Here is a 12134-nt window from a genome sequence, read left to right on the forward strand (position 1 = left end):
CCATGGTTTGACTGCAAATATATCCCAAAAGAAATTCAATGCCTCTGAAAAAACAGGCGTGTTTCACAAAAAGGAAGAGAAAATGTAAAGGAGGGAGAACCCACTTCAAGGTTTTTCCAAACCTGTTTGAATTTGCTTTTCGGAGCACTATCTTCCTTTAGGCTTATTTAAAGGAAGACAAAAAGCTTATAGTTTTTTATGTAAGGAAAGTAAAGCTTATTAGAGCATGTACCCATGGCATAAAGTTGTTGTCTATTTCTATCTATTGATTAATATAGCGTGGGGCCATAGTTGGTAATATTCTTATCTTTTGCCCTAAAAAGGATTCATACACTGTCGTTTCCTGCACAACATGTTTTCTTTTGAATGAAATGACAAGAAATAAATTGACAAAGAGAAAAAAAAAAAAAAAAAAGAAGAAGAGGAGAGAAACGAAAGAGAAAAAGCAATTTGTAGGACCATCGCTTCACAAAGATGCATTTTAAATCACCGATAAATCCAGTTTTAATATGAAAAAAGCTTATATAAGGATGCAATCTTATAATGTAGAACTACGGATGCACCTCAAAAATTCATCGAAAAAAGGTATTTTTAATGTTGAAAAACCGTTTGATTGATCAGCTCGATATCGAAATGTATGACCATGAAAAATAAAAGGATTTTAAGTTTTAGAAATATTGCATTTTACAACATATTATCTACATCGTCCATTTTCAAGATTTTCAGATGTTTATAGATCTACTTGATTTAACCATTTATTAAATTTAAAAATTTATAATTAGATATAAAAATAAATTTTGAGATAATCTTAAAAATATTTTACATCAAAATTATATACCATGATAGCATTTGAAGGTGCACCTTACCTCAACAGCTACAGATGCATCCGTAAGCTAATGATATGCTTTTGGAAAACATGTCAATGATATGATTTTAATATTGGAAAACATGTCAATGCTTGTATCGGACAGGAAAAAATGGATTTCAAACCCTAAAATGCTCTTTCTTATGATATGATTTTTGTATCATTTATTTCCAGATTTTGCATGTCTACTGAATTTAGGAACTTCAAAATCCAAAGCTGGGATGAAATAGGTTCATAGGCTATCTTGAGAGTTTGAAACTGGATTTCTAGGCAGGGATTTCATGTGTAATGCTTCTCATTTTAATCTTCCAATTTAATATTAGATGGGTGTGGTTTGCAACATTAAACAATCCAATTAAGGCACACCTCTGAAGTCTGTCATAAATGTAATTTTTGGTATAAAAAATTATTAGGATGACTTGGGAATCTATTTTCATATCTAATTATAAACTTTTGAACTCTAAAAATGGTTCATATCACATAGATCTCTGAACACATAAAAATCTTGAAAATAGACGGTCTAGATAATGTGTTGCAATATTCACTATTTCTCGAATTCAAAATCTTTTTTTTTTTTTCTTACTGATACATTTTGATGTTGAGATGGTAAATTAGAGGATTTTCTACTCTCAAAACAACTTTTTATGATGGATTTTTGTTGTGCACCTTAATTCTACATTTTAAGCCCGCAACCTTATATAAACTTTTTCCATATTAGATACAATTTACTCTTATGCACGTGGTCTTTTTTACCTTCCTCCATAAAAAAGTGAACTTAATTGTAGAAACCAATGGTACTTAATGCTAGTTAAAAAATAAAAATAAAAAGTAGGGAAAACTTACTATACTTCTCCACCTATTGAAAGTTTTTCTACATCCCCCATCTCCGAGTCGTTGGATCTGAATTCATAGCTCGGATGACTTCGGCCACAATGTCACAAGTGAGTGACGGACCGTTTCACAAGTGAGTGACGGACCGTTTGAGTATTTTATTTTTAACTTTTAAGATACAATGCTATAGGAATATACTGTATTTTTACTTCCCTAGGTAAAACCCAACATATTGCTGAACCGGACAATCTATGCATAGATGGTTCATTGCACATGTTTTTTACAAGGCAAATATGGTTCGCTAATGCCCTAGCTAAGAGCGTATCCTCTAGCCCGATGCTACTATTTGGAGTTGTCATCCACTAGACTATATTTCTACTTTGATATTTTATGATCGGGCACAACTACCCCATTATAGGGTTGTATGATAAATTTGCTTCTCTTCTCATCTAAATTAATGAAAAAACGGGTAAGGAGCCTTCTCCAAAACCCAACCTAGGAATATTTTTAGGGCATCAAATTTTAAGAATGCGTTCTCTTCAACCTAGACACGATCTTCTAATCTCTAAAACATGGGTGGCAAAACCAATACCCCGAAGAAAGCATGACCTCTACTTACTCCTTATTAGGCTTGAAAGTTGAAGTTTATTCTTTGTTTTTATAGTAAAGTAAAAGCTTATGCTTTATTAAAGGGCGAGAAAAGTTTATTCTTGACCAAAGAGACAAGGGGTCTTGTCTAATGATTAATTTAAGAAGGTTCTACGCTCTTGCGGGAGTACATTGTATTATTACTCCCTCAAGTAAAAGCCAATCGACGTGTATTTTAGGGGCGGTCGTTTCAAAATAGTTGCAACATGAAACAATCAAAGCGAGATGTACTTCTATAAAACGCAATTTTGGTGTCAAATTTTTTTAGGATGGTGAGAAAATCTATATTCATCTCCAAATATAAAATTTTTGAACTCTAAAAATGGTTCAAATCAAGCAGATCAATAAATATATGAAAATCTTGAAAATAGACAGTCCAGATAATATGTTACAAGACTAACTATTTTGGAGACTTGAAATCTCTTTTTTTTTTCCCATTATCCCTACTTCTCTATTTCCGTATGATCAATTAGATGATTTTCCATTGTCAAGATAGCCTTTTCTATAGACTTTTGAGATGCACCTTAATTCTACAATTTAAGGTCTCAATGTGATATAAACTTTTCTCATTTTTAAGACATCAAATTTTAGATATATTTTATTCAATTTAGCAACCAAATTCCAACAAAAAGGAATATTCATTTAAAATAATTGTGTGTCTGAAAAAAAAAAAAAGCATCTTAAAATTGAAGGTAAACTTTCTAATTTTGGATAGCTAGATCTAAGGGAGTAAATGGCAGTATGTTCCTGTGAGAACACAATATACTTGCAACTAAGGGATATATTTTTGTGGCTGTGACATTATTTGCTTTCGCATTAAGAATGCACCCCGTTGTTGTTGCGCACAATGTATTACTGGAATAAAATTTGAAAGAAATTATAGGTGACAGGGGAAGTATTTTGTGGGGCCACAATTTATAAAGATGCATTTAGCTATTGGAAATTGCAATTTTTGTAAATGGATCATCTCGAACTAAAAAATCATAGATATGCTACAAAGTGAATTCCAAGCCCACAAGGTCTATTGTATAATACAATTTCTAGATCGGCCAATTCCAGTATTTGACATCCACTATATTTGTACCATTTTTTTAAGCTTCAAAAGCAAAAATAGATTTGCAAGCCAACACAAGATTCCTGTTTTTTTTTTTGTTTTTGGGTACTAATTCTGCATTTTATGCTGGAAGAGCAATGTATAATAGAAACTTAAGGGGAAAATCCACCATAATGGTGGTTCAATATTTGCTTTGTGCCCATAAGAAATTTTAAAGTTGGTCGGCTACTTATACAAAAAATAACTGAAAAATAAAGCATGTCAAGCCCAATTGACACCTGAATAAATGGCAAGACCCATTGCGCACTATTGCATGATCACACTATACAAATATATTTACTCCCTAAGGTAAATGATAATTGGTTATTTTTTTATCTAAATTTCGTAGGGCACTTTAGAATCACTGGATGAGCAATTTCAAAAACAAAATATTTGAGCGCCTAAACACTAAGATCTTACAATATAAAAAAAATGCTAGTCTATATCCGGATTTTAGTTTTCAGGCACGTGTAGTTCTTTTGTTTTTTATTATTATTACTATTATTATCGTTATGATTTTTTTTTTTTTTGAAGTTGATCACTAGGTTGATAGGTCACAGGTCAGAGATTTTGGATACTTGTGGATAGACCTTTTTTTATCAAAAAGATTAAACATACAATATGCTCTTTCAGACCTTATAATATTTTTTGCTGGAAAAAGAAAAGCAGAATCGTATACCACTAGGCAGTGGGGAAAAGCATCATCTTTAAAGGCTCCATGATCTTCCACTAAGACAACCTTTCCTTTGTGCTTCTTTAAACTTGTTTACTTTTGAGTTTCTCTTCTTTCAATTACCCTCCTACCTCCCTCCTCTACCTTCTCTCCTTCCCAATTCAGCAAACAATACTTTGTATTGAGGTCCTATCCTCTCTCTCTTTCTAAATCTGCAAGCATTTTTCTTTTAGGAGCTCTTGTTGGTAGTTACTAACATTAGTTTACTAAATATCCCCACCATTTATCCTTCTTTCCCTAAACATCAGCCCCATAAATCTATTTACTTTCTCACTCTAATAATTTTCCAAAAGATCGACACCATCTCTCTCTCTTTTCCCTCATGGATTTTAGAAAATTAAAGAAAAGAAAATCATTTATAAAAGGAGTTGATTTGCATAATTAAGAATGTGGGTCCAGTGATTTGCATACGATTGAATCTAAGAATGAGATTTTAGTGTTTAGAGGCGGAAACAGCGGGGAACATATGAGCAATGAAGTTGTAGGCAAAGTCGACCCCCTTTGAGAATGTGGTTGGGATCATGGTGGTAGCACCACTTGTGTCTCATCTACGGTCTAGGCTTCCATTTTCACCTAACGTAATAAAAAATCGTTAACGATTTAAAAAAAAAGAAGAGTAGAGGTTCGTAGTCCCCACTGAATTAACCAAAAAAAAAAAAAACGAAGTCGACCGACTCCATTCTTTGACTTGTTCTACAATGTGGGGGTGTATTATCTAGAAGACCAGTTCTTACTAAAACCTTTTTTTTTGACGTTGATCTTAAAAGTACGGGTTTTATCTAGAGGGCAATCATACCTAAATCCAACACATACGTAAAAACAGATGTAAAATATATATATATCAAACTAACCCTAAAAATAATATTGGTAATAATTAACTTTAATAAATAAAAATAAAAATTCTACCCAAACTTTAAAAATAAAATTAACAAAAAAATAAAAATAAAAATTGTAACCACCCTATTTTGTTCTGCATCTCTCTCTCTTCCCAACCTGCATCCCTCTCTCTTCCCAACCTGTTTGCAATTGCTTTTGTTATTTAAAGGAAAACAAAAGGCTTATACTTTATGTCAAAGAAAGTAAAGCGTATTAGAGCTTGTCCGATGACATAAAGTGGGTGGTCCACTTCTATCTATTGATTAATAGAGCGTGGGGGCAGTAGTTGGTGATATACTTATCTTTTGTCCTAAAAGGGACTCATGCACTGCCGTTTCATGTTTTCTTTTGAAAAAAAAAAAAAAAAAAAAAAAAAAAGAGAAAAAGTTAAGAGAGAAACAAAATAGAAATCAATTTGTAGAACCACGACTTTACAAAGATGCATTTCAAATCACCGATACATTTTGTTTTAATATTGGAAAATATGTCAATGATTGTGTAAGAAAATGGACCCTAAAATGCTCTTTCTTATGATGTGATTTTTGTACCATTTATTTCTAAATTTCACTGGTCTACCGAATTTTGGCAAATGGATCCATTGTATTAGGGGTGCGGAGAATGTTTGGTCGAGAGAGAGAGGACAGTTGGAGATTAGCTTCAAGTTAAGCGGAACGCGATCCAACGTTGAATGGATCTCGATCCATTCCAAATAAGAATATATTTTTCTTAGATGGGGGCACGACTCAACTTTAAATGAGATATCGTTTATGTTGTCTATGGGAGCGCGATCCTAATGAGCATAGGAACATGATCCCATTTTATATAGAACGTGTTCCCGTTAAATGATGACCTCGATCCCAATGTATCGGAAACGCGCTCCCTGTTCATACAGGATATTGATCAGCAACTTTTACCCTCATCGGAACTCGCTCCAGAGCTTTAGGCAACCCTCGATCCGATGCTCTCGCTCCCAGAACCATAGCCGTTCCCGCTTCTGCTCCCGGTAACTATGGTTTTGACAATCTAAAAAACATTGCCGGTCTATATCCAGTTTTTAGATTTCGGCCACATTTAGTTTCTTTTTCTTTTTTTGAGGCTGATCACTAGGTTGCTAGGTCACGTACCAGGGATTTTGGATACTTCTAGATAGACTTTTGTTTAATCAAATGGGGTGAACATACAATATGCTCCTTCAGACCATAAAATCTTTTTTGCTTGAAAAGGAAAAGCAGAATCGTTTACCACTAGCGATTGGGAAAAAGCATCCTCTTTAAAGGCTCCATGATCTTCTCACTAAGATGGTGCTTCTTCAATTTTGTGAGGCTTTTCCTTTTGAGTTCCTCTTCTTTCAATTTCCGTGTTTCCTCCCTCCTCTACCTTATCTCTTTCCCAATTCAGCAAACAATACTTTGTATTGAGATCCTATCTTCTCTCTCTCCTTCTAAATCTTCCAAACCTGCTTGCATTTGTCATTTAGGAGCTCTTGTTCTCGGTTATTATTGTTAGTTTTCTAAATATCCCCACCATCTATCCTTCTTTTCCTAAATATCAACCCCAATTACTTTCTTTTGTTATTCAGTTTAGAAATTTTCCAAAAGATCAGCACCATCTCTCTCTTTCTCTTTCTCTTCTCATGGATTTCATAAGCCCAATTCTCGACATTATAACCAAATATTTGATTGATCCCCTAATCCCCCAAGTTGGCTACTTAATACACCTCAAGGACAATGTGGAGGCCTTGATTGATGTAACTGGGAAGCTAACGGGCAGGAGGGAGGACGAAAGGAGCGCATTAGAAGCAGCAGAGAGAGAAGGGAAGCTCCCGACTGGCATGGTGAGTGATTGGCTAAAGGCAGTCGATGAAATCAAAACAAAAGCCGATGCAATCGAAGAGGAGTATAGACAAGGAATGACATGTCTAAAGGGGTTGTGTACAAATTGTTGGTCTCGGTACAAATTGAGCAAGAGGGCTACGATGCTCAAGCTGGTGGTTGATGACAGGCTTGCAGCACAGTTTGTTTTAGCAAAACCACCTCCTCCAGAGTCCGTGAGAGTGTTAGAAACCACACCCATCGAGGACCAACCAAGTGTTCAAGGCACTTTGCAAAAGATACTTGATGCCATAAATGACCAACATTATGGGGTCATCGGAGTATATGGAATGGGGGGTGTTGGCAAAACCACTTTGCTAGAAAATGTAAACAATCACTTCAAAGAGCAGCCTTCTTTTGACACTGTTATAATGGTTACAGTGTCGGCCACTCCAAATATACTGAATATTCAAAAAAAGATTGGCCAATACCTTGGATTGGATTTGTCGAGTTGCAATGAGGAGGATGCAAAGGATAAGTTGTTGGCTGCACTAAGGAGGAAGAAGCATGTACTTATCCTGGATGACCTATGGCATGAACTGAAACTCGAGGACATAGGAATCCCGCGACCCAAAATTGAGAGTGGGTGCAAGATTTTGGTAAGCAGCCGAAATCAAGATGTATGTACAGACACAGGGGCTAAAATCACAATAGAAGTGAATAAATTATCAGATGCAGAGGCTTGGAGACTATTCATTAAAACAGCAGGTGAGCATGTTACTTCACCTCTAATAAAACCTCATGCTGAGATTGTCCTAAGAAAGGCTGAGGGCCTGCCCCTAGCCATTACCACTATTGCACATGCCATGGCAAACCGACACACGGTGGGGGAATGGGAGGATGCCGTAAGAGAATTGAACCAGTCAGCTGCAAGCCTCCGAGGTATGAAGGAAAAGGTATTTGATTCTTTAAAGTTTAGTTATGATAGATTAGAGAGCGATACGCACAAGTCGCTCTTCCTTTTTTGTGCTTTGTATCCTGAAGATTATTCAATAAAACAAAATGAATTAGCAATTCATTGTATTGGAGAAGGATTTGTGGATAGGCTAGGTACTTTGAGAGCCACCCGCAATAAAGTTGCTACCTTGGTTGGGAGTCTCAAAACCGCATGCATGCTTAAAAATGGGGAAGAAGAGGGTGAGGGCGAGGTGAGAATGCACGATATGATGCGCGAGCTAGCACTATGGATCACCTCTCCTGAGACTGAAGACGGCCCCAAGTTCTTGGTGCAAGCCCAAGCTTCATTGAAGGTGGCTCCTGAGGCTACGGATTGGGAAGAGGCCGACAGAATTTCACTGTCAAATAATGAACTTGAGGCTCTTCCTGAATTGTCACAGGCCTCCCCAAAACTTACTACATTGCTTCTTAACAACAACAACACTATAACAGTCATCCCGTCGAGTGGTTTCTTTGAATACATGGAAGGCCTTCGCGTGCTTGATCTTACTTGGACACAGATTCGATCTCTTTCGCCTTCCTTGTCATATTTAGTGAATCTCCGTGTGCTCATATTAAGGAACAGCTATTACCTAGAAGAATTACCACCAATTGGAGGCCTCCAACAACTCCAGTATTTGGACCTGTTTAACTGTTGGACTGTGCAGAAGATGCCTGAAGGGATGGGAGATCTGATTAATTTAAGGTATTTAAATTTAAGACAAACAAGTTTTAAAATTCCTGGAGGAATGTTCTCTCGTTTGCTTAAGCTGGAGGAGTTAGACGTGTTAGGTGCTGTTGGTATAAAATGGAGAGTGGATGATGATGATGGTGATGATGATGATGAAGGAGATGGGAGAGGCATCATTCATAATGTTTGGGACCTGACCCAATTGAACCATTTGAGTAGGCTTGTCATTAGACTAAATAATATTATTATTTCTGATTGGATCAAGCCATTAGCCAGGAGTATGGAGATTTTGAGTTTAGAAAGTTGCAAGTTTGAAAATGTCGATGCCTTGATTGCATTGGATGGATCCCAATGCCTATCTCAATTAGACATGTTTCGTTGCAAGGGTGTGACGCGGGTACCGACTTGCATCTCAAACATTCTTGAGGTAAACCACTGTGAGGAATTGGAGAGTTTGGTGGTTGGTGAGGAGGCCAAAGATGACTCCTTTCAATGCTTGAGAGAGTTGAGGCTTTGGGGTTTGCCTAAACTAGAAGCGATATGTATCGGTATCCCACCACCATACTGCTTTGTTAACCTAAGGAGAATAAGCATATCTGAATGCAATATACTGAAGGTGGTGTTCACAAAGGGCATAGCGCAACGTTTCAACAACTTGGAAGAGTTTAAAGTTTTGGATTGTAAAGGCTTGGAGGAGGTGATTGAAGTAGATGGACCATCATCATCATCACCATTATTGTTGACTCTACCCCGGCTAAGAGATTTGTGGCTAAACAATCTACCGCAGCTGAGCAATATATGCAGCAAAAGTGTGCTGTTTTGCCCACTGATTAAACATCTTGAGGTAGAAGAATGTCCACACTTAGATAAAGAGCCCCTTGGTGTCTGCAACGAACTTGGGGCACTTGTCATCAAAAAAAAGAGGTGGGAAGGTGAGGTTGTTGAGAGGGAGTCATGAGGCAGGAAGGCAAGTGAGCAAAATGGAGGGGGATTCCACTGCCCAGACATCCTTCCTGCTTAAATGATGGTGATCATCCTCACTCTTACTTTAGTTGAACAAAATTATTTTCTCTCCTATTTTTTAAGAAAAGGATGGTCACCACTTTCCTCTATATATATTAAACTCATTTTTTAGGTGTTTGAAAACTTTGCTCAATGGATAAACATTTCTTCTTTCTCTATTAAACTCCTTTCTTGGGTATTTGAAAACTTTGCTCAATGAGATAAGCATTTCTTTACGGTGTGGTTGCACCTTAAAGTGTGTTTCATTGTTGTCTCAATGGTATTTTAATTTATGAAAAGGAGGTTTTCACCATTTTAAAGTTAGTTCTAATTTGAAGTCGTGCTTTTGGGATTTTTTTTCCTCTCTTTTTTTCTGAATCTCCTCTTATTTGAGACGTTGGGTTCGTTGTGTTTTTTTTTTTTTTTTTTTGTTATTGACTCTCTTTCCATGTAAAATTTTCCAGACTTGATAAAAACTGTCAAGTCTTTTAGTTGCTAGAGGCATTATCATGCTTGAAGCTTGGTTTTTACATGTAAGATAAATTTATCAACATCTGTAGGAAAAGAGAATAGGGAAATTATAAGATGAGAGCATTTATTTTTTGACACAAGGATGTCACATTTATTCTTAGCCATCAAATGTGAAATTACATGGCTAAAGGTGTGCCATTGATTATGCACAACGCACCAACTTATTTTTTTCTGATTTATTTATTTGTTAGGCATCTCCTATTGGAATGTTTAATGTTCCCATGATCTGCTACAACTAATTATCTAAATTGAATCTTTTTGCAGTTGCAATGGCTACATATTACATTAATGATTGTTTTATCCAGTAAGCCACCTTTTCCAATAAAAAGCACTCATTCATTTTTGGCTTGTCATGGGGGTCTATTTGCAATATGATTTCAATAAAAATTTTTGTTTGATTTATTTATTTCTTTTTACCAACAGAAAAACATTCAGAATCTGCCATTCGATATATATGTTTTTAATAGGTGACATTTGCATAAAGTTACAACCTTAAACAATCAAAGTAAGTAATGACTTCCAAATTTTGTCTCGAGATGCAATTTTAGTGCCTAAATTATTATAAAATTTTAAACTCCAAAAAATGGTTCAAATCAAGCTGATCTATTACATGAAAATCTTGAAAATCGACGGTCTAAATAATATGTTGCAAGATATACTATTTTTGGTACCTGAAATCCTTTTCTTTTTTTTCTATCTCAATGTTGAGATAGACAATTAGATGGTTTTTCAGCATTAAAATAGCCTTTCTAATAGATCTTTGAGGCGCAACTTAATCCTATAATTTAAGGTCTCAACCGTTTATAAGCTTTTTCCTTGGGTAATGTCAATATTATAACTCAAACAATTATTTTGCTAGTTTTAGTTTTTAATCAACAATGGGCCTATGATCACAATCTTTACTTTTTCTATGAGGAATGCTATCTACCATTCCACATTTCCTGCTATTGTGGAATAAGGTCAGATGGGAATGGGAAAATCTAAATGGTCCACCCTGAATTTATCACCGTGTCCATCAATGGGTTGGACGGTGATGGAGCAGGTGGGTCTGCCAAAAATGTCATTTATTATTTGTATGATGAGAAACCACATAATATTATTAGCAAATAGATCGTATTTTATTTGGGTGGGGTTTAGGTGCATCAAGGGACGCACCTGGTGGATTTGTAAGTCTGTCATCCTAGTTTGCCACGATTACGAATTTCAAAGAACAAAACGAAGTTTGAGTCCGCGTAATTGCTTGACTCGGGCCGTGAGTCGGGTCCGAGTAACCGGGAACTGCTCTGGGTAACTAGCCCTGATCCCTACTATACCACGAATTTGTTAAAAAATGAAAACAACTATGAAAATTTCCAAGAATACCATAATTATGTTTAAAGTAAAATTAAACGAAACAGATTAAAAAAAAAGTAGTGAAAAATCAATTTGTGACTTTTAAAAATAATCCAAAAAGAATGAAAAATGTAAAAATAAATATTCACGCCCAAAACGCTTTCCAATATTTCTAAAATGTTAGACAAAAAAATAACCATTACATTACAAATTAATTTCTTATTTTTTTGGATTTTTACTTAAATTTTTAATTTTATTTTTTTAAATTCCCGGCTTGACCACCAAAACTAGGTCGCCCAGTGGATGGATTCAGGTAACCCGGCCAGGTCCGAGTCAAAACGGGCTGTTTTACAAACATTGGTTTGATCCTGAAAAATGGTCTGTTGTGTGCATTTTCTTTTTGTGGCCTACATTTCGATTCTTCAAAAAAACACCATCATGTCTGCACCGCTTTCGGAGCTCTTGTATTTAAGGAGGAAACGAATTTGGAAATGAATTACAGTGATTTGAAATGTGTTTTGGGTCCTAAAACCTTCCAAAACTAAAGTGGATGCACTAGTCCAATCGATCAAATTGCCAACCTTTGCCTCTGCCCATATGATTCAAAGAAAAAACTGGATTTGATCATAACATAACATGGTTAGAGCCACTCTTTAAACCAATTTTTTAAGAAATTTGATTTTATGATCATACCGACTTTTTTCAAATTTTTTATTTTTCCCAAG

The 12134-nt window shown here is 35.7% G+C and overlaps 1 protein-coding gene across 1 annotated transcript; it reads left to right on the forward strand.

Moving 5' to 3' along the window:
- The first annotated feature begins 6336 nt into the window (after positions 1 to 6336).
- LOC18427278 (disease resistance protein RPS2) lies at positions 6337 to 10347 on the forward strand. The gene has a single exon (XM_006836331.3). The coding sequence runs from the start codon at positions 6680 to 6682 to the stop codon at positions 9500 to 9502; it is 2823 nt and encodes a 940-aa protein (XP_006836394.1). The 5' UTR covers positions 6337 to 6679; the 3' UTR covers positions 9503 to 10347.
- The last annotated feature ends 1787 nt before the right edge of the window (positions 10348 to 12134 follow it).

Source organism: Amborella trichopoda, chromosome 2, assembly GCF_054954075.1.
Source record: "Amborella trichopoda isolate Santa Cruz 75 chromosome 2, AtrichopodaSantaCruz75HAP2 v2.0, whole genome shotgun sequence".
In the NCBI taxonomy this organism is placed as follows: Eukaryota; Viridiplantae; Streptophyta; class Magnoliopsida; order Amborellales; family Amborellaceae; genus Amborella; species Amborella trichopoda.